Source organism: Orussus abietinus, unplaced genomic scaffold (assembly GCF_000612105.2).
Source record: "Orussus abietinus isolate OABI.00-Male unplaced genomic scaffold, Oabi_2.0 scaffold593, whole genome shotgun sequence".
NCBI lineage: Eukaryota > Metazoa > Arthropoda > Insecta > Hymenoptera > Orussidae > Orussus > Orussus abietinus.
In genome coordinates this window covers 19,139-45,073 of record NW_019394735.1, presented here as the reverse complement: position 1 = coordinate 45,073, position 25,935 = coordinate 19,139, and the positions used below count along the sequence as shown (strand labels likewise).

Sequence of the window (25,935 nt, the reverse complement as noted above, 5' to 3'; positions counted from 1 at the left end):
ACGGCGCTGCATTTATTAGGGCCCCTTTTTTATCGACACCATCCCAGACCCAGGGGCCGGATTCGGAGTTGCTTATCGCCTTTCACATCACCTTAGTTCCAACGGGATCGGTGGATGGCACTCGTGGCTTCGGTCTCGCAAGTGGTGTGGTTAGTAGTCAGTTTGTATATAAGTCCTCTCACTGTCATACTGATTTGTTGTTTCAAATACCGATGTTCAACTTTACACCAAGTATGCTCACTACCACACCCCACAACCAAGCGGAAGAAGGAGAGGGGAAGGTCTAGTAGAGAATTCTCTTCTCCACGCATACCGCATAACGCTCACACATATCCACACATTGGGAACAAGTGAATGATGTATCACCAGTTAAAATAAGACCGTGTGAAAATAATCACTCAAATATATAACAATCGTTGTGACAAAATTAATTATTTTATGCATAAATAACTAATATTGGCTCAATCCCGACTCAGCATTGGTTCAGCATTGGCCCGAGTTTTGGGATATCATCCTGCCTAGGATATTTTTACCTTTAAGAAATATTGGCCCAAAAAAGGCAAATTAAATTGGCCGAGGCTCCGCTGATGTTATCATTTCCACAGAAGCCCAACTTTGGATCGTAACATTGGCCCAAGAGTGGCTGCCGATCTTGGTTCAAGCATTAGACGAACATCGTGGCTATTGTATTTCCTCCGTTAGGAAATATTAGCCCGATGAAGGCAAAGTAGATCGGTCCAGGCTCCGCTGATGTTATCATTTCCACAATGGGCCACGCTTGGTAGCCAAGATTGGGCCAACGATTTTCACGGTTGGGCCAATATTCCGCAGATGGTAAATTTCTATATGGGCTGAGCCCGTGCATATCGAGCCTCCGTTTTCTTCAGACGCGAGATGGATCGTTTGCATGCCTAAATGAGTCGTGTACCTGAGTTCTAACGGGGACATGAAGGGATAAGCCGATGTCGCTCCGCCTGGCGGTTGGTTGCCCCCCTTCCCCTAGACTATTTCACCAATCGGTGTTGCATGCGTGCGCACCAAGTAGAATAAGTTTCCTTCAATATCATAGTGCGAGGGGTGTTTCAAAAGTAAGTTCCACTATTTTTTTAAACCCGTTTGGTTGGCGGAACACGTTTAAAAATTGGAGGGAATATTTGTCTGTGTGTAGTGAAAACCCTGTAAAATCCCTATGCGCGTGCATTCATCGCTAGGTCAGTCACGCCCCAGTCGCCATGGAGACTTCATTCGCTCTTACCACCGATTGCGAAGTTCGTGGTGTTATTCGTTTTTTAACCGGAACCTTCTCTTCCTCTCTCTGTCTGCTTGGCACCTTAGAACTCAATATTAGGAGGCAGTTGATAAAGAATTTCATCAAGCGTAAGGCGCCAATCGGAATCCAAGATCCTTCGAACATGCTCGGCAACACTTGGTGTGCGTGAAGTCGAGGGCCGGTCGCTTCGTCGTTCATCGTGCAATGTTTTTCTCCCATCAATGAATAATTGACGCCAACAAGTAACCATTGACCTTGATATAACATCTTCACTGTACACGCTACACAACTCGCGATGAATTTCAGTTGCATTTTTTTTTCTGGTTGAAAAACGAATAACACCACGAACTTCACAATCGGCGGTAGGAGCGAGTGGAGTCTCCATGGCGACTGGGGCATGACTGACCTAGCGATGGGATTTTACAGAGCTTGCACTACACACAGATAAATATTCCCTCCAAATTTCAAACGTTTCCCGCCAACCAAACGGGTTTAAAAAAAATAGTGGAACTTACTTTTGAGACACCTCTCGTATATAAAGAGCGAGAAGCGAGTGACACAGTTCAGTCGTGTTTGCAATACATATGGTGAAATCAGTTACAATACTGGTAGCAGAAAATCCATAAGAAAGACATTCATCTCTACAGGTGTACATCATTAGAATTCGTCGCTTCGTTTCCTGTAAAAATGTATGCCGAGTATTGGAATTTATAATTGTCCACGAAAATTTGAAAGCGACATATTGAACAGGTTTTTTTGTATGTATATTGTCAGAGCTTTTAAGGACCCCTGTCTAGAAGCCTTCAACGACATCACCACCTCTTCAATTTGCAATGATTTGGCTTATATTTTAAATATATTTCTAAACTAATCGGAATCATAAAATGCGCGGAAGCGATTTTCGATAAATGGCTGTTTTTCACAATAAAAAATAGAATTAAAAAAGTTAAAAGTAGTAGGTGGAAAAAATTTTAAAATCAGGTAGTGTTAGGTCCCTACCTAACGTTTTATTTTAAGTAACATTAAGAAAGAGATTAAGCAACGCGTTCGTGCTCCAAAGCGCTCTTGGAGACATGCTCTCCCTCGTTCCTATCTACCCTCTGTTTATCCGAGTACTTCCGCACCCCAAACTAGATAACCGCCCTGGGAAACGTCAAACATCCAGAATCTCTGGAAAAGACACTTTCCAACTGTTTCCCCTTCGACCTGTCCCCAAGCCAATCACATGAGACATTTCCCTCCTCAATCTTAAAAACCCACCAATAAGCATCCTCCTCCGCGCCTAAGAACATCCTAGGTCAGTATAAAAAGGCCCGCTCCGAAGGGCTCGCTCTCTGATCTATCTAAGTTTGAACCGTCTCGATTCTGTAACCTGCGTGCGAGACACCTGTGACTCTCGGCGAACGCTAGTCCCCCTGAGTCGACCTAGTCTACGAGTCGTTCCTGTAAGCCAAGAGGCAATTGAAAATAAAGTATCTTCGTTACTTTACTCGACGAGGTCTTTGGCTGGTTTCAACCATCTGGAAGCGAATCCCTAAAAACATACCCACGAGGCCAGGTCCGATCGACACCCTCGGGTAATCGCCATCACCGCTCCCGAGTAAACGATCCCCGACCTAACAGTAGCTGAGACCAGTAGTATGTGTATGACATGAACAGATAAATTCGAGGCTCGGCATTAAAGATTGCCGTACACGGTGCTTGTTTTTTTGGCAATTACGGATTGACGTACATACAACGCGAATTTACAATTTCTCTGAAGACGCAATTTTATTACCTCGTTTTGTATTAATGAAATTCGTCAGAATGTTACACAGCACTAGTATACGAATGTTTTATTGCATTTTTCGATTTCTGATTCATTGAGTTTAATGTATTCACTTCCATAAGCTGCACCTCCGTTTCCGATTCATAGGACTGTCCTTAGAGCATTGAAATGCGTCACTAAACGATTTCATATTCGACACCGCACCGATGACTCGGTGTTCCCCGATACTGTGTTCTTTCGATATCTCCGAGAAGTACATCAAGCTGTCCAAATCTCTATACTCACACCACATCTGTAAAACAATAGGGTATAAATGTTCAAATGTATATTTTATATACAGAGACCCAGAGAAAATCTAGATAAATAGCTTCCTATAGAAGCAAAGTAAGAAATAACCCAAAAGACGCGGCAATATTTGTTGATGTTAATTCTACATGTCTTACATTGGCGTACGACAAGAAGAATAATTGATCGTCGGTGTAAGTGCTCAGACCAGGTAATTTCTGATAGTCTTTTTTTCGGGCTTTGAAGGCTGCATAAGCTAATTGCATTCCAACCGAATCTGCCATGTTTTCCGATTCGGTTGCTGCACCGTCACACTGGAAAAGTTTAACCATATAAAATATGCAGTCAAAATTACGGCGAGGTATTCTATATTAATGGCAGAGTAAATGAAAGAACTAACGTGAACGGTTCGACCGAACTCTTCCAATTCTTTATATGTATACTCGTTGAATTGATCGATCCAACATTGTGCTCGTTTTCTGAATGCCTCGGCCGATTTGCTGGACCACATCATGCGTGACCCATCATGAGCGTACCGACGGCCTTAAAATTATCGATTTTTTCCCGTGAATTTCAATTTACCTGAAAATTTTATTTTTGAAAAAATAGGACTCACCTGTTTCGTCAAAACCATGCGTCAATTCGTGTCCTATCGCAGTACCAAGAGCACCGAACTGAACATTTCTTAAGAAAGAAAATTTATTAACTGACTAGATTTTTGCATACGGTTCAGAATTAGGGCAACATTGTTACTTACTCGGGAGTATCGTTCATGAAAAATGGTGGCTGCATCACTCCTAACGGTATGACTGAAAAGTCAAAAGAGGTGATAACTGTAATATAGACAGAGTTTAAAAAATAAACAAAAACAAGAACTCACTCAGAGCGTTGAGCCGGCGATTGTAGTACGCATTCACTTTTGCGATTCCATAGGGCCATCTAAAAAGTTAAAGTATATGACCTGACAAAGTATCTAATAAAAATAGGATCTAATTAGAACCTCTCTGATCCATGTTTCTGAGCGATTTCATGTTGAGACTTTCATGAGCGTGCAAGATACAGGTACTGTTTAGGAAATATGTGAATTTGTATATGTAAACGTTTACTTTGGATGACGATTCATGGAATGGAATGGTAAAAATGGAATACAAAGAAAACAAAATGAAAAGATGATGACATCTCGATTATAATCTAAAACATTTTCTTGCCCAAAAATTATTGCTCGTTTATTTTACCTAGCTATTTAGTAATATAACAAATTCCAATTAATATTTCTCTTACATGACTGAATCTGCAAGTCGATTTACTGGCACTGCCAACAGGTTTAATGTATTTCGCACGTCATACATCCTTTGGTTGAGAATGTTTCTGAAATGGCTGTCTCCAATACTGAGCTATCTCAACAAATGGCGCAACGCTTAATTTTCATTTATTAGATATTAGATTGCAAGTAAGGAAGAAAATAATTACGAGTGTACATAAGATGACTTCGTACCGTTCCATAATATTCATTAATTAATGTGGCATTTCGTAACCACAAAGGAGGTCCAATAAATTCGTTTAAATGTGTGATCTTCAATTGTGACGCATCCTTTCCTTTTCTATCTAACCAAGAAGCTCCGCCAATCTGGTGTTCCAATTCTTTTTTTACATCTTTGATCATTTCTTTAATCTATCACGGTACGAAAAAAGAACAAGTCAGAAGAAATTATTTGGTTGGAGAAAAGAAAAACGTACCATTCTTTCGGATTTTAATGGAACGTGTTTTTCCAAATATCGATGAATAATTGCAAGTTGAGCTGGACTACTGTTCAAACATTCCATCCATCTATAACAAAATAACCTTAGTTTTAGTCGGAGTATCGTTAAAGGACATTCTAATATAAAATTCGATTTCGGAAATCTACCGCTCTGAATTGGGTTTTTTCTTTAACGTCCCACTCCGCAATTGATAGTCCAGAAATTCCAAAGCACTATTTATACTTCCCAGTAAACGACGAATGAACTGCCAATGGATGTAATTAACTATGAGAGAATTAATACAGTCGGTTTAATGAATTGTCAAATTCCGATTTAAACTATTTTTTTATTGATATACTACCTATGACTTTAGCCGGTACCTCCGATAACACCTTCTCCAACTGTTGAAAATAGGGCAAATCGTATACTATCATCTTCCACGCAGGATCGTACATAAGATCACTGTTTGCTAAGAAGCTTTGAAGGATACTCTTCCAATCTATCTTAGCCTAAAATAAAAAGAGAAATACATGTCTATCAGATAAGATATTAAATATTTTTTAAATACACTTTTGGAATAAAATTTAATTTCACCTGCGGTTTCGATCGTTGTCGCATCTTTTGACTTCGGACAAATTCAGACATTATGAATCTCTTTTTCTCCGGTGGTATCATGCGACTGCCTAATCGTTCGACATGTTTAATCTGTGAAAATAATTCATGAAAAACTCCGTGAGAAAATGTACCACTAAAGTCACCTGTACCAACCCTTGCTAGAGCGATTTCCAAATCCATGATATCTTTCACATCTTGCACCTTATTCGCATCCCAAATGCTTGTTTCCTCCAAAAATTGTTCAGCGACGTCGACGATAAATTTCCGGTAGGTATCCATTTTGCCTTGATGATGCGATGACTTCTGCAGTACGTTTGTCGGTAGAGTAGACAAACTGGGCATTAACTGACATCGAAATAAAATTAAAAAATGTTGAAGTTAGAACTCAGCATCTCAAATTAAATCCTCGTATCTTTAAATTTATTGTAAATTTCTATTGTTACCGTTTGACTCATTTTTCTCATTTACTTACCACGAAGGCGTGTTTAGTGGGATCGATACTGTCGGGCTCGATATTAAATCGGAAAAATGCGGATTCACCCATGATGCTAATATACCACTTATCAAGCTCATACCAAGGAACTGCAGTCCCTTCTTTACGAGAAGACGTTACTATCGGCCAACCTCCTTTCTTTGCTAGAATAGATTTTATTTCCGCCATTCCCATCTGGTCAATACGCTCTAGAAAAACAATTCTATTACAATCTACCCACAAAACTGTATGCAGTAAAATTAGCATGTTGTATCAATATTTCTTTCTGTAAGAATGTCTTAATATATTAACAACGAAACTAAGACCGATGACAATTTTCTTACAGTGCTGAAGAGTATCTGCACACGATATGTGATTTTTCTCACAGATAAGTACAAATACTTTAACTTTTTGCAAATTAATATTCCATTTGTATCAACAACTTGATTAGCTAAAGATGAAGATGTGCAAAACGTTAATACCTTCATCCATACAAACATGGAAGGCTTTCTTCACTTTTTTCACGGCCTCAGCGTCCCTCGCAGTAATTGGCTCGTAAATGATGTCTAAAACACGAATAAATAATTTCTTTCTGATACTTGCTTCTAGTATTGTATAGAGTACTTATATTTCAAACTCTTCGTACAAGAATAGAAGTAAAGTAAAAAAAGGAAACCTCGTAATCGATGACTGACAGTTATTTCAATCTCTTTGAAGCGGTTGTAATGATCGTCCACTGTACTCAAGTCGATACGAGTCTTGTAATTACCACAGGCGAACTCATAAAAATTGGTACAAGGTGCTACATTAGAATCCATATTTCTTAAAATTTCCGCCGCTGTAAGGTGCATAAATAAATCCTTTATTTTATCTTTTTCAACCGAGTTACTTAATTTAGAAGTCTTTATTTTTTCTTTTTATGGATAATTCCTACCTGTAATTCTGCAGTCGTCGGTAAGACACGTCTCAAAATTGCTGCTACCTGTTTGAGGAGATCCAGTAGTACCTAACATTTTTGTTAACGTTGATCCTGCCTTTACTGGCACTAGATTGACTAGCAAACAAAGAACTAAGCAGTGTCTATAAAAGATGTAGAGAAAAATTATATTTCCGAAATATTCCCTATTCTTCCATGGAGGGAAAGCAGGTCTTCGGTAGATAACATAATACAAATCAAATTTGTGACGCCAGCTAATATATTTCTCTTAGTATTTTCGACAGACTTGTCATTTAATTTTAATTGATTATGTACAAACCTGCGATTATATCACTTACAAATTAAAACCTGTAGCACCTACTCTTCTGTTACCTCTTGATGTATTGCTGATTGTCAAATACATTTTTATTTACATTTGTACCCTGCCGGAAGTTAACATACAGCAAGCCGGTGCATCCGCATGCATGTAATTTATATATTAGAGTTCTTCAGTTTTACGTTATCAAAATGAGATAACAAGTGCAATTTCTCCGTGCGTTTTCCTCACGATGCGCAATTACGTGACCTCACATCTACTCTATGTCACGTATGTGATAAATGGCATGATTTTCATTACACGATACGTGGGAAACTGATTATTGGAAAATTACTATTTGACGTGGTGCTCGGGAGTAAATATTTTTAGCCTTTAATATTGAATTCAATAGACATGCCACATAAACTTAGAAATGTAATCGTTTCGTTAAATGCTAGAGAAAACTTTATTTGTGAATAATTGTAAAACTTTATTGTTGCAGATCACAATAATTGTTACTTTTTGTTTAACGTGTTCATGTCCATACGTTGCACCTTTGATTTGGATTCATAGGGCTATTCGGTGGACATTCGAAAGCTTTAGCAAACTCTTTCATGTTGGATAAAACTCCGTTTACTCTGTGTCTTGAAGAACTATGTGATTCTGCAAGAGTCAATGTGAACCGAAGTTTCTCTGGCGTCAAATATTCACACCAAATCTGTCAATCGATATTATTTCGATTAAATACAAGATTGGTTAGAAGTTTTGAAAAAATAATCATAACCAATGTATTACAAATTTGTTCAGAAAATAGGGATTCTAACGTGCCACTAGTTTGCCAGGATTTCAATGTGTCAACCATTATTAAAAAAAAAAAAAAAAATGTACCGTGATTACTTACATTAGCAAAGGCTAAGAAGAACAGCTGCTTGTCGGTGAAATTGTCTAAACCAGGTAATCTTTGGTAATGTCTAAACTTATCCTTGGCACGTAGCCGAAAAGTACCGTAAGCAGTATGCATACCAGACGTATCAGCTATATTTTCATTCAAAGTCTCTTGACCATTAGCCTGCAAAGGTTATTAGAAATTAGGAGTCCTCAAATATCGAAACGCTATGTTACAACAATGGAACCTTGTTTACTATAAAATGAAAAAGACGCCCAAGGATGTAAAAGAATATCTTACAAACTTGATTTCGCCGAACACTTCCAATTCTTTGTATTGGTAACCATTGAATTGATTAATAAAGCACTGTGCTCGATTATTAAGGGCTTGATTCGTTCGTTCTGGCAACACCAAAGGTGAACCCTCGAAATCATGTTGAAATCCTAAATAAAATTGTATGCATGTGAATGTGTGTTACTTTCACAAGTTTTTCAAGATTTATTGTCTCAGTCCAATTTAAGGTAGTGACTTACCATTTTTATCGAAGGCGTGGGATAACTCATGAGCCAATATAAAACCAATGCCAGCAAAATTCAAAATTCTAGAGTAGTACGAAAAAAGTTTCTTCTGATTTGTAAACGATAAGTGCAGTCAATATTATATATAGCCATTTACAAATAGGAAATAGTATAAGTGCATCCTTATTGGAGCAAATGTAATACAAATAGCGCACAAATAGTATGGGTTTACAATTAATCCACTTACTTTGGTACATTCTCCATGAAGTTGGGAGCCTGCATTACTCCAGCAGGGGCAACTGAAATCCAGTAGGATATTAATTAACCAATCGAATGTTGTGAATCATGAGACATTGTTAGTGCATTCGATAAAGATATCATTTTTTGTGTAGAAATACAAAGCTCACCTAATGCGTTTGCAAATGGCTTGTAGAGTGCGTTTACCATGGTGGCACCGCTAGACCATCTGCAATAGAAAAAAGAATGAATTTACCTAATTGTGTTTTATAATATATCATAATTTTGTTTCCGTAAATTTTTGTATTAAATAACGCCGATGTTCAAGAAACATTCGATTTTTCATACCAATCTCATGTTTTTTCTCATTTCTTAGTCTGTGAACACATGAAGTCTAAAATGAAAAGTCATAATGATTAAAAAATGTCTTACATGAATTCCTCTGATCGTTTATTTACTGACTTCTGTAAAAGTTGTAGGGATTTTTCCACAAGAAACTTCTTCGTGCTTTGGTAATTTTTAAAGAAACTCGTCCCTGTTGTAAACTGTTTCATAAAACAAACGTTGTAACTACGAAAAATAACTAAATTTTACAAATACAGGTTCAGGGAAGTAGTTTGATTCATACCCTACGAAAATGTTCATTAACAGCAGATGGATTTTGAAGCCACTCAGGATGTCCAATAAATACTTCCATTCTTTCGAGTTTTTTTATCATTGCTGCCTTTGTAATTCGGTCCAGCCAACTCGCTGCATTAATTTGTTTATACACTTGTGTCTTATGATATGCAATAATCTTTCGCGCCTGTGAAGTATATATCATGTGACTAAACTAAATTGCGATCACGGAATTACGTGTAGTAACAATTAGTTCTGGTACATTTTCGAACATTCCAACAATTTTCTTCATTCTTTAAAGTGACGATGAATGCTTACTTCTTCGTTCGGCTTTATTATGTCAACCGTTTGCAAATATTGAAACACCGCCGCATCATACGCTGGATTTAAATTGAGACACTCCAAGGCCCTAAAGTGGAATTTCCATCAACTTTAAAATATTTCTATTCAGTAACAATATATATATTAATTAAAACATTCTAGGACATACCTCGATTCTTCAGGCCAATTTAGTAGCAGTTCCGCCCGAAAGTTACGAAGAAGCGACCTCATGTCATAATTTGTGAATGACATTGTGTGATATACGAATTTCCAGTGAACGTAATTTACTGTAAATAGACATAAATTATCATTTAAAGAACCTTTCTCCCATAAAATGCAATTAATAAATATAATGCTTCACCCAAAACATCGGCCGGTGTTTGGTCCAGCACTTTTCCTAATTCCATAAAGTAATCTTGATCATTTACCAATATCCCTCTTCCAGTAGTAAAGGGCACGTTTGTAATTCCGTGAAGTTTACGTAACATGTTTATCCAGTTTATCTGTACAATAAAACTATGTTAAGAAAAGCATATAATAATTTTTTAAAGATTTTTTATGCTTTGAGAAATGCTATATTCTCACTGTTGATCTATCAGATCTAGGGGATTCTTCCTCGTAAAGCATTTGGAACATGGATGGTACAAGACGCGTAAATTCTGCATAATGAGAGTCCCTCTTTCGTTTAATCTGCAATCGATTACAAAATATTCCTATGTTAAAAGACCTGATTATCGCGTTGAAAATAACCACTTTTTGGGTGCTAAAAGTGAATACATGCATGAAAATGAGAAATCTTATTCAATTTTGCGCTAAACTTGTACTCACTTTCGATAATTTAACTTCGAATGCCACTATATTTTCCGCGTCTTTTTTTATCCTCTCTGCTGAGGTAGGTTTCTCTAAAAGTTTCGTAATGACGTCAATAATAAATTCACTGTATCTGTCTAGTTCATCGCTATACGTTGCAGGATAAATCAGCATATAATCCGGTACGGCAAACAGAGGAGGTTTCAGCTATGAACAGAAGAATTTTCCTTCTAAACATTAATTTTATACAACCAAGTAATTTTCAATGCATAATCCATATGTATAGAAGAATCATATTACGTGCAAGTTATTTAGTTACAATGCAATTAACTAGATTTAAATATTATTGGGACGGAAATGTCATTACATACCACAAAGCTGTATTTGCTTTTATCTTCCTTGTCAATTTCGACACTAAACTTAAAAAAGGCCGATTCGCCAACGAGTGTCAGATAGACCTCGTCAATTTGTTGCCAAGAGAGAACATTTATACTTGATCTTGAAGATCCGGTCACTGCGGGCCAACCTCCTCGTTCGGATAATGTAGACTTTAATTCGGATAATCCTATGTTTTCGAGTGCACCTAAAAGAAATAACATTTCTTCTGTTACATCAAATAACGAAATTAAAAATAAATGTAAGAACTCACGACTTTAAATTTAATGAACACCGGTGGGTGGGACAAAGTGTTATGGGTGGAGGATCGCAACATTCAACGTGTCGCAACACGTTGATGGTCGAAAAAGACTTTGAGTCAGTCCAATTATGAGATAAATTGATTTGTAACAGAGTCAACTAATTAAATGAATAACATTCTTTTGCGATTCCGTTTTTTCTCCACTGCGGTCCTTTCGCGTCTGTCCCCGTCTTTAAATCCAAAAGCTTGCAAAAACAAGTAGTTATGACCTCCTGATACCAGTTTTGATACGTTCTGCTATTTAGTGATCGACAGTTAATACAAATTATTCGTATCAACAACATATTTGCCATAAGGCTTACCTTCATCGATGCACGATTGATGGAATTGTTTTGCCTTTCTTAGAGCTTCGATATCTCCAGAGGCAATTGGTCGAGATAGGATTGCTGCAATATCAAAAGAAAATGGTTTTGAAAAATGTGTGAAAGAACTTACGAAAATGGAGATATTACCGTCTAATGCTCTGTTCTTAGATTTCTCCATTTCCATCATGTAGCTAATCTCGCCAAATACGGGGTCCACTTGGTGGTAATTTTTGTAATTTCCGCAAGCAAACTCGTAAAAATCGGTGCAGGGAGGCACGTTAGGGTTCATGTTCCTCAGGTACTCCCCAGCTGAATGGTCAAAGAATCGTGATATTAATAAATTGTGACACAAGTAAATTATTCATACAAATAAATAAAAAAAAATCATCTCCAATAAGTTCAGGAAAGTCAATAACTTTTTATTTTTCTTATGAAATACCTGATATATTGCAGGCCTCGGAATAACAGATGTCATATCCAGGACGACTTAGTACTGGGCCCGCTTCAACGAAACATGTCACTATTAAAAATTGGAGGAAAACTCTGCAAAATGAAACCGAACCGTGTAATTATAGGTATGTTTTGGTAGTCTGTATATAAGTAATGATGTTTATTAAATTATATCAAGGAATTACATACGATAGCAAAAGACATCCGGCAGAAGATACTTTCCTATTTAAGCGCAAGCAGTTTTTTAACGGAAACATGATTAAGTGTACATAAATTGAGTGCACGGTACAAGACAAATGTTTCCAATGTATATATAAACTAGTCATTTTTATTTTTATTGCCTACGTGCTTCGAGTGGCACACGTCTCTGATTAGTCGCGTCACGATATCGTTAACCTGTTATAATCTGCTGCAAATATCGAAACTAAATCAAGCTGCAATCCAGCATGCATAGTATTGTATGCATTCGTATGCATTTCCTATGTATACAAATATTTTCCATGAAAGATGCAACATAATCAGTGCGCTTTTTGCACATCATTAGAGACTACCGCCTTGTTGCTTGTTAAAATTCACGCAGAGTATTAGGAATTTAAAAATCTGAAATTATGTAGTTATTCAATATTGAGGTAGTTCATCATCAAATAAATACGAGCAACAAAGAAATCAGATTAATAACACGCTTTCTTGAGCGAGAGCTATGGAAAGCTTATTAAAAATGGATAGCTGTACTATTTTAAACTCAATTGTAACAGCAATTTGTACTGTGACGTGTCGGAGGTACGCGACGCGACACCTATGTAAGACAAATCGAATCTTGTCCCCGCGACGGGAGTCAGGATATAAAAACAACCGCTTGCTCGGCGCGTCGAGAGAGAGCCTCGCGCGCACACAACACGGGCAGGGTCACGAGGTCGCGAATTAATACATCGCGATCAAATTAATATAACGTTGATATGAGTCACCCCGATTGGAGGAAATGATCACGGCCTTGACCCCGGCGAATCAAAGGGCGAGAAATTACAAATCGTCTAGAGGGTAACCATCGTGTCCAATAGCACGTCAAAGAACGCGGGCCAGAGTGGGAACCCGACGATACAGTAATAGATCCCATGTATTCCGCGGGTATAAAAGGCGTGGATTTTCTCTAATCGAGGTCCTTTCTGATCGTTCTATTCCGATCGAAAGAGCCTATGGACGTGGTAGCATTGCGCTGCTCCTCCAGGAATTACCCTATATTCGCGATACCCTTGCCAGGCATCCCCTGGCAAGTGGAAGATTAAAAGGCTCGAGGAGACAAGGCGACAGGGCCGCTCCTCACGAGCACATAGAATCCAGTGCCCTAAGTAGGCAGGTGAGTCCAAGCACCCAAGGAAGTCCGGCAAAGCGCCCGGCAGGGATACCTTGGACCACCTACGAACGGTGGCCATTTAGACGGATTCCCCTTCCGGGAATCACCGTCAATAATCTTAGAAAATTCGGCGAGCCAACTCGCGTGCCGTGCGAGGTGTGACGGCATAGAGTTGCTTCCCCTTCCACTCGGCAGCGAGGCGCTCCGCGCCCGGTCTCGTGCTCTCGCGTCTGCCCCCTCGGCGTGACGTCATCGCGACGTTCCCCGAGTGTATAGCCGCCTGAGACGAGGCCTGACGACGGAAGAACAACAACCAGGACGACGACGTCGGACTCTTGTACCTGCCCCTCGGCGTGACGTCATCGCGACGTTCCCCGAGTGTCTGGCCGCTCGAGACGACGCGCATCCTGCTCCTCAGGCTCAAGAACGGTCTTGAAGCCGTGCACCTGCCCCCCGGCGTGACGTCATCGCGACGTTCCCCGGGTGTTTGGTCGCACGGGCAATTCCGTGCCTGACGGAGAAAACTAGGAACCTCGGATACAGGAGACGGCCTCGTACCCCCCATCTAAGCCCCCGGCGTGACGTCATCGCGACGTTCCCCGGGTGACTAGAGGTACGGGACGATCCAGACTCTCAATACAAGGTTCTTTCACACTTACACACCGAGGGCGTGACGGCATGGCGCCGTTCCCCCTTTGTTAAAGGGTCACGGGAACACATTGCACAAGGTGTAACCGTGGAGCCCGTCCACACATAATCTCGAATAGACTCAAGATTTCCAAAATCAGGGAAATTTAATTAAACACCATACCTGACGCGACAGAAAGACACACGGAGACCCTTATAATTTCGAGTCCACGACCGAACCTTCCTCAGATAAAACATATAAAATTCCTGGATTCCCTACCATACGGCTTTCACTGATGAAAAGTGCTTAGATGCTGAGGCTCTGCGCCGTTGAAAGCCCTAGCCAATCTGAGACTGCCAAGAGGAAATCCAGGAAATTGCCAAAAGGCAAATCTTATAACTTCCTCGCGACCGCCCGATTGCGCGATACGACGCGACCGAACAAGGGGGAAAGGGCCGGTACGCGAGAAAAGTTACAGTACAGTAATGCGAAATTTATTTTGTGGCGGTCATAGCATATATATATTAGAAGTTCTTCCTTCGACACGGGCCTTCGATAGCCCAGCGGTTACACTCACCGCTCATACCATGTAGTCTCTCGGGTTCAAATCCCGCTCAGGAGAGATTTTTCGGTGTCTAAGGCAGGGTCTGCCTGATAGCCTTACTGACGAGTCCACACACAGGCAGACCCGGGACGAAACACAACAAACAGGGCACACACACCATCCCCCCACACCTAAGCCCAAAATTTAATGAGGATTTAATATACTACTCATTCTTAATAAGTACGTAAAAAATTGTTAAACACTTCCAGAAGTTATACTCGTTTATATCTTCACCGATTACCAGTTCCTCTAATTATGTCCAATCTATTAATAACTATTTATTTGAACCCTAAAATGTTTATATCTATTATTCTAATCGGGGTCAGAGACAAGAAGTGACATATTTTTAATTGTATTTAATTAAACAGTTTTCTTCATTCTATAACTGAAGTCTTCTTCCTCTTTTTGAAATCAAAAAGGATAACTTTCAGATCTTGAGTTTTATTTTTACACATTTGATACGTACAGACCCATTAAGAATTCCGTTACAAACGTGAATTCTTTTATATTACAATAACTGTAATTATTTCCATAAATAGCACTTATCACGAGCATTCATGGGGCTATTAAACGGACATTGAAATGTATCAGAGAAAGCTTTGATATTCGACAAAGTACCAATTACACGATATCTTGGAAAGCTATGAGACGCTTGAAGCAGTGTCATAAACAGCATTTTCTCCGGTTTTATGTAAGAACACCATATCTGTTGAACAGAAATTTTCAAAATGTTTACAACTTGTACGATACATCATCATTGAACATTGTAAATTCATCAAAATTGCAATCGTCACAATCAGTTGAGACTGGTACGGTATAAACAGCTACGCAGCTATTGTCTGACTTTACACGTAATGCAAAACCATGACGACTGGAAATTAGGATTGCAATTTTAGAAAAATTACAAATGTGTGCAAAAAGTTTTCACTGTGTATTTTTCCGCCACTCACATTGGCGAAGGAAAGGAAAAACAGCTGGTCGTCGGTCAAATGTTCTAGACCTGGTAACTTTTTAAAGGGTTTATTTCTTAGTCTGGCCCTATGTCGAAAAGCAGCAAAAGTAGCAAATATACCAGTTGTATCAGCCGTGTTTTCTCTTTCTGTCGATCTTCCATCGGCCTAAAAATGTATTAAAAATTGAAAAATTACCATGCACATGCCGTAATTACTGACTTAACAAACACCTACAAAATCAGTGAAGAACATTAAAGAAATTACTTACGTAAGCCGTTCGGCCGATTTCCTCCAATTCTTTTAATTTATACTTATTGAATTGCTTGACGAAACACTCAGTTCGTTCTTGGTACTGTATTAAGGAAACGGGATCCCATACCAGGGGTAGACCACCAGCATCATATCGACGACCTAGAAATTAATAACAAATTTATACAAATTTTGTTAAGAAGATTCTAAACTAGTAACACATTAATTTCTAAGTGTTTCGTGCACATGCATTCCTAGGCTGGAGGAACTATTTACTCATTGCAAAATTTACACAAATTGGCACAAATACCAGGTGTATAAGCTTAAATCCATTGTCTTTTAGTCAGAAAAACACATGTTTTTTTCATAGAAAGCGAAAAAATAATTTATTCAAAGTACTGGCCCTCGCTAGATACCCATTTGTCCCATCTCTCGGGCAATTTGTGGATACTACGCCAAAAAAGTTCCTTCTCTTTCGAGGCAAACCACTCATCAAGCCATTGTCGGACGTCTTCGTAAGAATCGAAGTGTTGCTCAGCGAGCGCGTGGCCCTTCGACGAAAACAGGTGGTAGTCGGAAGAAGCCAGGTCTGGGGAATAAGTAGCGTGAGGTAGTACCTCCCAGTTGAGTGCCTCCAAGTAATTTCGGACCATCTTTGACGTGTGCGATGGTGTGTTGTCGTGAAGGAAAAGCAGCTTGTAATGTCTTTGCTGATAATCCGGCCTTTTCTCACGCAGAGCACGGTGCAATTTGATCAGTTGTTAGCGGTGGGCATTGACAGTTTCACCAGGTTTCAACAGCTCCTGGTAGACGATACTCTGCTGATCCCACCAAACGCACAGCATCGTCTTCTGTCCGAAGCGATTTAGTCTTGCGGACGATTTTGATGGTTAGCCGGGATCAACCCACGATTTCTTGCGTTTAGGATTCTCGAGAAATATCCACTTTTCATCGCGTCACAATCCGATGCAGGAAGGATTTTCTTTTTTGTCTGGCGAGCAAGATCTCGCATGTGTTTTGGCGTCGCTCCATCTGCCTATCGGTCAATTCATGCGGCACCCATTTTCCGATCTTTTGAACCTTTCCCATGGCACGTAGGCGCATGGAAATGGCTGGTTGAGTAACATCCAATTGCTCGGCAAGCATTTTTTGCGATTGAGTATCGTCCTCATCCAAAAGAACCTACAGTTGATGGTCCTCAACCTTCCTGGGTCGATTTTCACGCTTCTTGTCGCTCAGGTCAAAATTGTCGTCTTTGAACCGACGAAACCAATCTCTGCACGTTGTTTTCGATAAAGTACTGTCGCTATGGGCCTTCACACGCATTCAATGCGATTCGGCAGCCGATTTATTCAAATTGAAGCAGAAAAGTAGAGCTTCCCGCATATGCTCTTCTTCTAGGAAAAAACTAGACATGATTACCAAAGGAAAAATGTATGTTGTTGTATGAAATTGCTGATGATGTACACTGATTATTGTTGACAGATGTCAAACTCATACAAAACAAAAGTATAGCGTGTCCATAGTAACTAAACATGCTCACTAAAGCAATCTATGAGCAAACAGCGGATTTAAGCTTATACACCTGGTATATAATTTTGAACAATTACATTGTATATTGTGCGACAAGCTCTATACCATCGTTTCTGTCTAAAAGGTAAAAAGGGACAGAAAGAGACCTTTTTCATCAGAAATCGGCAAATTAAACCATATTTTATGAAGAGAATCAGCCTGTTGTAAAAATGCACGTCTCAAAGTTTTATAATTATCAAACAACAGAAACTAGTAAATCACCTTGATCGTCAAATGCGTGGGATAGTTCATGGCCTATGATAGAACCAGTAGAGCCATATAATACATTTCTACATAAAAATAAAACGTTAATAAGGTTTGTATACAGTGATCGATTTGCTGTCAGAATATGAAGAATCATTACATATATTGTGGAAACAATAATTAACATATTTCTTGCATACGAAATTGTTTCAGCAGATAAATGATCGACAGCCATTGCCATCATAAATGTAAATCGATAATCTTTAAAATGCTATTTAGAATACTCACTCAGGCACGTCTTTCCCATGGAACAAAGGAGGATACAACATCCCTACTGGTACAACTGGAAATCAAAAGATTGTAATGAGAATGTTGATACATTTTTTATTAACGAGAAAAACATAGAAGACTTACTTAATGAATTAAGAAGTTGATTGAAGTAAGCATTTACTTCAAGAACACTATCCATCCATCTATTATTGACAAGAAAGGGTTATTACATGAATGAATATGTAATTCCACTAACGCGAATTAACTAATACAGTTTTACCCCAAAACCATTTAATTAACTTCTTACATGATACTTTCCGGGAATAGCTCAGCTGGACTTTCCAATAATTGTTGGGCTTGATAGATGGTGAACTTCTTGGAATTAAGTTCATTTTGGAAATGGTTATCTCCAACCTCTAGCTATTGCAAAAATAAACGACATTATGTATAATTACTTACGATTGTACACATAAACTAGTAATTAAACAGATGCAAGTAATACTTCGGTATAATAGTCGTCAATGATAGATGTATTTCTGTACCAAGGAGGATTTCCTAGAAACTTTCTTGCACTTTGTGCCTTCGTGTACAGTGAAAACTTTATACCGTTGTCCAACCAAGAAGTACCAAGAATTTGTATCTCCATCTGTGACTTATGTTGATTAATCATTTCGTCAACCTAAAACAATGCGTTCTATTAAATATTATTATAGTATTCTATGATTTTTTTATTTTCTAGTCCTAGACGCGGTACTTGAAGTGATACGCTGAGTACGTTTATCATTTCTTATTAAGATAGTGTAACATTTATTTAAATATTAATTATTCTATTAAGAAAACTGGATATAAATTGCAAATGTAACATTATTTGACGTCACTACAAGAACAGCTGCACTTTCATAGCCGAAAAAAGCATAATAAATACTACAATTTTTTATATGAAGCTCAAGTAACTTACAATGTCGAGAGATTTCTGCGAAACGTGGTCTTTCAAATAGTGGGAGATCAACGCAATTACTGCGGGATTTTTTCGCAAACACTGCACCCACCTGAAACATAACTTCCTTAAATTTCTGACTATTTTAAGATTATATAAAACTCAATTAGTACCTATTACCTCGATACGCTAAAAATGTCGGAATATTAAAAAAAATCGAGTTAGAAAACATACCGTTTCCGTGGCGATCCTCGAAGCAACTCTTTTTTCAAAACATTGTACCGTTCTCTCATACCTTCATCGCAACTACTCAATAAACGTCGAACATACTGCCAATGAACAAAATTCACTGCGAAAACATTAAGGCAATTAGAATGTACAATTCTGTTATCTACGTTATTCAGAAATAGCAATACCTATGTGACTGATTTTGAAAAGTTCTATTAATAAACTTTTTCTTCCCCTTCGGCCAGTTAAATACATTCATTTAAAAAAATTGTTAAAACATATTTGATCATTATTTTGCGATTACATCTATTTGATATGCTTAAATTGAAAAATTAGCGTAGGAAAATTATTCTTGTGGTTTTTAGCGTGATACAAATAACACTGATTACCTATTACTCGGGTCGGTGTTTTATCCAGCAGTGTAGCCAATTGTTGAAAATAGCCCATATTTTCTACTTTTATAAAAGTTGAAGGAGGGATGTGGTAATTTAATTGCGAGAAGATGCTGTTTACCATATCCGTCCAGATTATCTAAATAACATTATTTTAAATAATGCATAACGTTGGAATTTTTCACAAAATCAGAATTTAAACATAATATTGTGCTATATGGATCACGCGCATTTAATCAGTATAAAATCGCGCTAACTTGCTATGAGAAAGTCAACGAAAAACAATTATTAAAATTAACGATCATGTTTGAACAATTGAAAGTATTTTTTTGTTTTTGATGTTCCAAATTTACCAAGATGATTACTTTTCTTGGCGATATCGAAATCACATTATTCTCATAAATAAACGCGGTTTAAAAAAAAAAAATACTACGGTTTCCGTGGCGCCAAGGTTTAACACTTGATTATGGTTGTGTATGATATGAACAAATATCATCTCAAAGGAAAAATTGATATATCAATTAATTTGGGAGATATTAATTATTTTCTTGATTTTAGATATTTGAATTTTTTTTAAATATCTCGAATACTGTGCGAGATACAATAAAATTTCATCTAACCTTTTCGATAATAATTTGTAACAATTACATTGTATATTGTGCGACAAGCTCTATACCATCGTTTCTGTCTAAAAGGTAAAAAGGGACAGAAAGAGACCTTTTTCATCANTTTTTTTTAAATATCTCGAATACTGTGCGAGATACAATAAAATTTCATCTAACCTTTTCGATAAAAATATGTAAGATACGAGTGAACAACATCCAACCTTTTTTATAGGAAATTTAATTTTCTAGAAAACTGTTTCTAGGTATTTCTTTTGTATTCGTAATAGTTTTTGAGATATTACGAGTCGAATTTCAAAGGAACGTGTGTTTTACAAATTTTACAATCTTGATGCCATCTTTGAATTGGAATCAATGACATTTCAGTCCCGCCGATTCGTCCTGTTCAAATTAAATTCAGATTGATGGGTTACGGTTGCTTTATCTCCCAAATGCCATTCATACGTTTTCTTATACCTCTTACACCTATAGAAATCATATTAGAAACTAATTCACAATCCATGTCCGTCGTCAGGTAGAAATGCGTGACTGGCGGGCTTCGCCCCCAGATCCCTCCTACCCTCGACTAACCTAAATCACACCAGATGACTATATTCGTCAGACAATAATTCCTGAAACTCAGGGGGCGTGGACACGAAAAAATCGGCCGAACCGAACTTTGACAAACAGTTCTGACGACAACTGCTAAATTTGTTGTATTTTCCATAGATATTTTTAATTTAGATCATTTGATGAAGAAAATGAGATCATTTGTTTTCTGGAGGGCTTCGCTCCCCAACCTCCACCGGGGCTTGACCCCTGGACCCCAAACTTTGCAGGACCAAAAACTATTATCGGTCTAACTGTTAATTATTTATAAAAAATAAGATATTAGAATAATATATTATGTTTCTATATTTAAATTCCTGTTTTTATGCAAAAATTGATAAGAAATAATTGTCAAACTTTGGCGCGACGGAAAAGCATCAAGATTGTAAAATTTGTAAGGCACACGTTTTTTTCGACTCGCAATATCTCTAAAACTACGGCAAATACAAAAAAATACATACAAGCAGTTTTATAGAAAATTAAATCCCCTACAAAAAACATGTGTGTTGTTCATCCGTATCTTACATATTTCTTCGAAAAAATTGGCACTATCGTTATGTCAATAGACATTTTCAACTAAATCCATTCTATCTAAAAAAAACTATGCGAGATACGATAAAAATACATATAACCTTTCTTGTAGGGAGTCACATTTTCTATCGAAAAGGTTATATAAAATTGTATTGTGTCTCGCACAGTATTCGAGATATGTAAAAAAATTAAAATATCTAAAATCAAAGAAAATAATGATCTCCCAAACTAATTGAGCTTCTCCTTTGAGATGATGTTTGTTCATATCGAACAGAATCCTAATCAAGTGTTAAACCTTGGTACCACAGAAACCGTAGCATCCCTAAGAAATATACTTGAAAGGTGAAATACAACCATAAATTTAGTAAAATTCAGTGATCATCTCCATAAATTACAATCCCACCTTTGAATTACGGGTTTTATGAGGAGTCTTGTCATACTCTATTTGAAGTTGTTCCAGAAAAATTCGAATTACTGTATTTCCTCCATGGGGTTTGTTAGCTGCTTTAAGCTGTAAAATATACAGGATATCTTTAAAAATATATTTGAGAAACGTAAGACATTCCATTCCTAATAAATCTCAACATATGCAAATGTCAGCCTATTAACGTATGAAGGTAGCATACTTACTTTTATTAAAGCAATTTCCAGACGTATTATTTGTTGTGCTTCATCACTGATTTTGTCTTCGGGAACATCGATGAACATTACAAATTCCTTAGCTACGTCAATAATAAAGTTGTGGTACAACACGATACTGTTTCTATGTTGGTCTGGGTTCTTTAACACGTAGGTAGGCAGTATAAATTTGGGAGGACTCAACTGTAACACGAAAATAAATTTTTTGTTATACGTATACGATATATCACGTATGTATAATAGAATGGTGATTAAAATCAAAATAACTACGCACCGTACATACATATTATTTATAAATTCGAACGTGTTTCAATTCTGTCCTTTGCGGAAATGAAAATATCAATTAAATTGAATGCCACCATGCTCCATAAAAGGATTCATTATAAATTGATATACTTCCTTAATTACGTGTGTAACCAAGTGATAGCAATATCATAATTTTTAAAAAACGTTGATTTGACCTAATTTCATATTATCTTCTTACTTAAGCATTTTGTAATAGTGTTAAGCATTGTACGGTAATGTTCATATTTTTCATTTCGTGGTATTTCAGTAGTGGGAATGTCGAAAATACTTGGAAAAGATAATGTAAACGGTAATTTTTTTATTTTCATATAAGAACGTACCGTTAAAGAATTTTCTGTTCTGGTAACAATATCGGGCTCAACAATGCCACGGAAAAATGCTGACTCGCCTAAAGTTTTAATGTATGACATTTCTATGTCCATCCATGTTTTGGTTTTTGGTTGCCAATCATCCACTACCATTGGCCAATCATCTTGATTGTTTACGGCTTGAGCTACGGGAAGTATGCCCGACCTCTCGATAGCTTCTGCAAACGAAAGAAAACTTTTTGCACGTTTTCAGGGCAGCAGTTAACAAACACCATAGATTATCACAATATCAGTATTACTCAATTTGTTGTAACATAAAAGAAAGATTTTAATGCATTTTATCGACACTCAGAATACTGAAATCACTTCAATCAATTTTAGAGGAGTTTTACTATTTTGCGTCCCTCTAGTTATGCTAACTCATAAACTTTGTAAAAAAGACTAACTTTTTCTTAACACTATTTCTACCACGATTTTGTGTATACCTATTTCGATCAGAAGGTTTTGATGAGCTGGACGAAAATGATACCGCTAAATAAATTTAACAATTATTATACAAAAACTCAAAACATGAATTGAGAACAAATTATTAAACTTTGAAAATAATTTCTAGTTAAAAGTTTTAAAAGGTGTCTTTTGACACCTTTGGTAGAAATAGTGTTAAATCTTCAGGTTCTTACCTTCATTCATGCACACTTTATATGCTAATTTAGCTTTCTTCAGGGAGACACTGTCGCTATTCGTGACGGGTGCCTCGGCAATTGCTACAAAATATCAATTTAACGATAAATCTTTTCTTCTAATTGATAGCTGTTATGTGCAGCATCATAAAAACGAAATGTACCTCGGATTCGATTATTAATTCGTAATTCCATTTCCTTGAAATAATCAGTAGAGCTGCCATCCGGATCCAGTGGGTGATGATCTTTATAATTTCCACAGGCATACTCATAGAAATCGGTACAAGGACTTACAGAAAGTTTCATATTCCTCAAAAATTCATCCGCTGTTTGCATACAGATATAATAAAAAATGATATAATACGTATTCAAGCAGTGCTTTAGCTACTATAATATGGCACTGATAATTCTACGGCATTGGACTACTTTGGGCAATAAGTCGTAAGTTTCAACTTTTTAAATTTGTAATTACGCTTATAATTCAGAAAGAGAACAAACTTTAGATAAATAAGTAGCTATATCAAATGTAGAAAACTTAGAAAATAGAAACTTGCCGAGTATACGCAACAATATCTTGTTGAACATTATAGGGCAATATTGTCTAGCCTCACCACATGCGGCACCGTGCCACATTTTATATGCATAAATGTGCTTTCTATGTAAACACTTTCTTGCATAGAGAAGTACCGCTATTGTGTATAAAAATATCATATTATACATACCTGTAACCTTACAGGAAGGCTTAATACAAACATCATCCCTCGGACGACTTAATTCCGGCCCTGGGTCTGCTAATACGAAATCCGCAAATATAAAAATTCCTAAACTTATTCTGTAAAATAAATGAAATGCTTTTAGAACCACCAGACGAAATTCACGCTTTTTCCAAGAAATTATTGAATAAATAAAACAACAGTGAAATCAAATTAGGTGCAATTACTTACAACTGAACGTATACACTTCTGTAACTAGTAGACAATACTTTTAACATTGAATCCATAGTGATACACATTTTAGAACATTCTTAACCCATGGAATCACATTTTGACATCCGCATTGTTTTTATATTCACGTTTTCAGGAATATTATTACTTGAAGAGGATAACGCCTGCACGAGTCGATTTCCAACCAACACGATTGTGCAGATAAGTGTCTTTGCCCGCGTCACGAATTTTAAATACATAAAAATCGTTCTTAATTTCATTTCTAACTGCCAAAAATGAATTCTTAACAAAATATGCAGAGTATCGCAGTTCCACCGCAAATCTTAAATAATGTCAATGTAAAACCAATGCCAGCAAAATTTAAGGTTCTACGATGAAATTAAAGAAAACTTTTCTTTTTATTTATAAATAATAAGTGTAGCTAATATCATATTTAACAAGAGGCACTCAGCAATAGTTTAAACATAAACAATTAAGGTTTGAAGGAGTCTTCGTTGTAAGACATAAGGACTATGAATGGCACGAGGCGGATACATTCCACAAAATTGACGTCTTCGGTTCATATATCCTGCAATTTATTATATATGATTTTTGTCTTGAATGAACTGATTATCAAGTTGAAAATAACCACTGTCTAAATACCATATATGAATATATTGAAAAGAAGGAGAACCGTATATACTGGTACTCACCTGTGCTGAATCTAATTTTTAAAACCAATATCTTTTCCGAAATTATTCGGATCCTCGCTACTAAAGCATACAATTCTTTGAAAAACGTTGTAATCATACTAATAATAAATTCAGTTCACCCTTGCAGTTGATCGCTATACGTTCCAGGATAAGTCAGCAGTTAATCTGCCAGCTAGTACTCAATAAAAAATCATTAAACATTTTATTACTAAATGGCAATGCATTATACTTCATCTAATGGAGCAGTGGTATCATGAAAAGCAATAGCAAAGATATCAATAAGTGTAAATAAAGAAATTAAAATGACAGCGTAATGTCCGATCGTAAGAGAGGAAAACATGTAGTGACTTCTGTACTTAACTTTGTAATATGATTTCAATACTTTTTCTATCTATATGCATTTAGAAACATACTGTAAAATATGAATGGCGAACTTATACTTGGAGAGGCTCTTTTTTTTTACAAAAAAGTGATTTTAGTGGCGTGGTGTTACCGACGCTTATCTCTAAGAGGCACAATCAAATTTTTGAAGTCAGTAATTACTCTGAAAAAGTTACAGGTTACTGAATAACTGTTATTTTACTCATTCATTTATCTAAAATTAATAAATAAGCGATTTAGTTAAATGTTTATATAACTATGAAACGAACGATTTTAAGATAGAGCCGCATACCTACTACGTACATTGATTTGCTTTTCATGTATAAAACAGGATTTTAGAGCAAGCTCTTTTACATACGTGTAACCAATATTTGCGAAACTTTCAAGAATGTAAAATGTCCACATAATTAGGTGCTTTTATCAGCATAAAACGCGGTATAAGGAATCCTCCTCATTTCGTGAAATAAAAAGGGAGTAGTTTTGAATTCTGATTTTGATACTATTTATTTGTTACTTAGACACTCTCCGTACTGTAACGTATGGAAAAACCCATTTTTCGATCACCGGAGCTAGCCATGGAAATCCGTATACGGAAACGCGATTAGGAAACTCTTGCGAAAGGATCCAACAA

The 25,935-nt window shown here is 37.0% G+C and overlaps 3 protein-coding genes across 6 annotated transcripts; all 3 read right to left on the bottom strand.

Moving 5' to 3' along the window:
- Positions 1-3,014: 3,014 nt before the first annotated feature.
- On the bottom strand, positions 3,015-7,549 carry LOC105702263 (membrane metallo-endopeptidase-like 1). Of its 4 annotated transcripts, none has more exons than XM_012429689.1 (18): positions 7,426-7,549; positions 7,085-7,230; positions 6,827-6,988; positions 6,633-6,716; positions 6,151-6,359; positions 5,832-6,023; positions 5,658-5,768; positions 5,425-5,572; positions 5,231-5,348; positions 5,061-5,151; positions 4,819-4,995; positions 4,605-4,717; positions 4,204-4,262; positions 4,081-4,132; positions 3,940-4,007; positions 3,724-3,866; positions 3,482-3,637; positions 3,015-3,330 (listed from the first exon to the last, which is right to left on the bottom strand). In XM_012429689.1, exons 1-18 carry the CDS (start codon positions 7,488-7,490, stop codon positions 3,148-3,150), a joined length of 2,277 nt encoding a protein of 758 aa, XP_012285112.1. In that variant the 5' UTR covers positions 7,491-7,549; the 3' UTR covers positions 3,015-3,147. The 4 variants fall into 4 exon arrangements, with proteins under 4 accessions (XP_012285112.1, XP_012285114.1, XP_012285113.1 ...); XM_012429691.1 differs by having other exon boundaries at positions 7,085-7,132; positions 7,426-7,512; XM_012429690.2 differs by having other exon boundaries at positions 7,407-7,476.
- A 202-nt stretch (positions 7,550-7,751) lies between these two features.
- Positions 7,752-12,503, bottom strand: LOC105702262 (neprilysin-1). The gene is made up of 18 exons (XM_012429688.1): positions 12,414-12,503; positions 12,214-12,317; positions 11,922-12,083; positions 11,772-11,855; positions 11,144-11,355; positions 10,791-10,979; positions 10,548-10,652; positions 10,324-10,465; positions 10,132-10,249; positions 9,960-10,050; positions 9,652-9,828; positions 9,456-9,568; positions 9,194-9,252; positions 9,034-9,085; positions 8,802-8,869; positions 8,569-8,711; positions 8,284-8,451; positions 7,752-8,100 (listed from the first exon to the last, which is right to left on the bottom strand). Exons 1-18 carry the CDS (start codon positions 12,479-12,481, stop codon positions 7,918-7,920), a joined length of 2,238 nt encoding a protein of 745 aa, XP_012285111.1. The 5' UTR covers positions 12,482-12,503; the 3' UTR covers positions 7,752-7,917.
- Positions 12,504-15,228: 2,725 nt separating this feature from the next.
- Positions 15,229-24,310, bottom strand: LOC105702270 (neprilysin-1). Its single transcript, XM_012429730.1, has 18 exons — positions 24,232-24,310; positions 24,010-24,119; positions 23,452-23,613; positions 23,288-23,371; positions 22,620-22,825; positions 21,985-22,176; positions 21,758-21,865; positions 19,610-19,751; positions 19,227-19,341; positions 19,014-19,104; positions 18,558-18,734; positions 18,363-18,475; positions 18,200-18,258; positions 18,074-18,128; positions 17,804-17,871; positions 16,029-16,171; positions 15,758-15,925; positions 15,229-15,513 (listed from the first exon to the last, which is right to left on the bottom strand). Exons 1-18 carry the CDS (start codon positions 24,297-24,299, stop codon positions 15,331-15,333), a joined length of 2,244 nt encoding a protein of 747 aa, XP_012285153.1. The 5' UTR covers positions 24,300-24,310; the 3' UTR covers positions 15,229-15,330.
- Between the last annotated feature and the right edge of the window lie 1,625 nt (positions 24,311-25,935).

Bases quoted from the DNA above. Each gene is read 5' to 3' on its own strand.
- LOC105702270 (XM_012429730.1), bottom strand. From the start codon at position 24,299: ATGTGTATCACTATGGATTCAATGTTAAAAGTATTGTCTACTAGTTAC. The intron at 21,866-21,984 runs GTAAGTATGCTA...TATATTTTACAG, and splicing joins TGGAAATTGCTTTAATAAAA to CTTAAAGCAGCTAACAAACC. The intron at 19,105-19,226 runs GTATGTTTTCTA...GTTATGTTTCAG, and splicing joins CGAGGATCGCCACGGAAACG to GTGGGTGCAGTGTTTGCGAA.
- LOC105702262 (XM_012429688.1), bottom strand. From the start codon at position 12,481: ATGTTTCCGTTAAAAAACTGCTTGCGCTTAAATAGGAAAGTATCTTCT. The intron at 12,318-12,413 runs GTATGTAATTCC...TTCATTTTGCAG, and splicing joins GCCGGATGTCTTTTGCTATC to AGTTTTCCTCCAATTTTTAA. The intron at 8,712-8,801 runs GTAAGTCACTAC...AATTTTATTTAG, and splicing joins CCACGCCTTCGATAAAAATG to GATTTCAACATGATTTCGAG.
- LOC105702263 (XM_012429689.1), bottom strand. From the start codon at position 7,490: ATGTATTTGACAATCAGCAATACATCAAGAGGTAACAGAAGAGTAGGT. The intron at 4,133-4,203 runs GTGAGTTCTTGT...TTGACTTTTCAG, and splicing joins TCGCCGGCTCAACGCTCTGA to TCATACCGTTAGGAGTGATG. The intron at 3,867-3,939 runs GTGAGTCCTATT...GATAATTTTAAG, and splicing joins GCATGGTTTTGACGAAACAG to GCCGTCGGTACGCTCATGAT.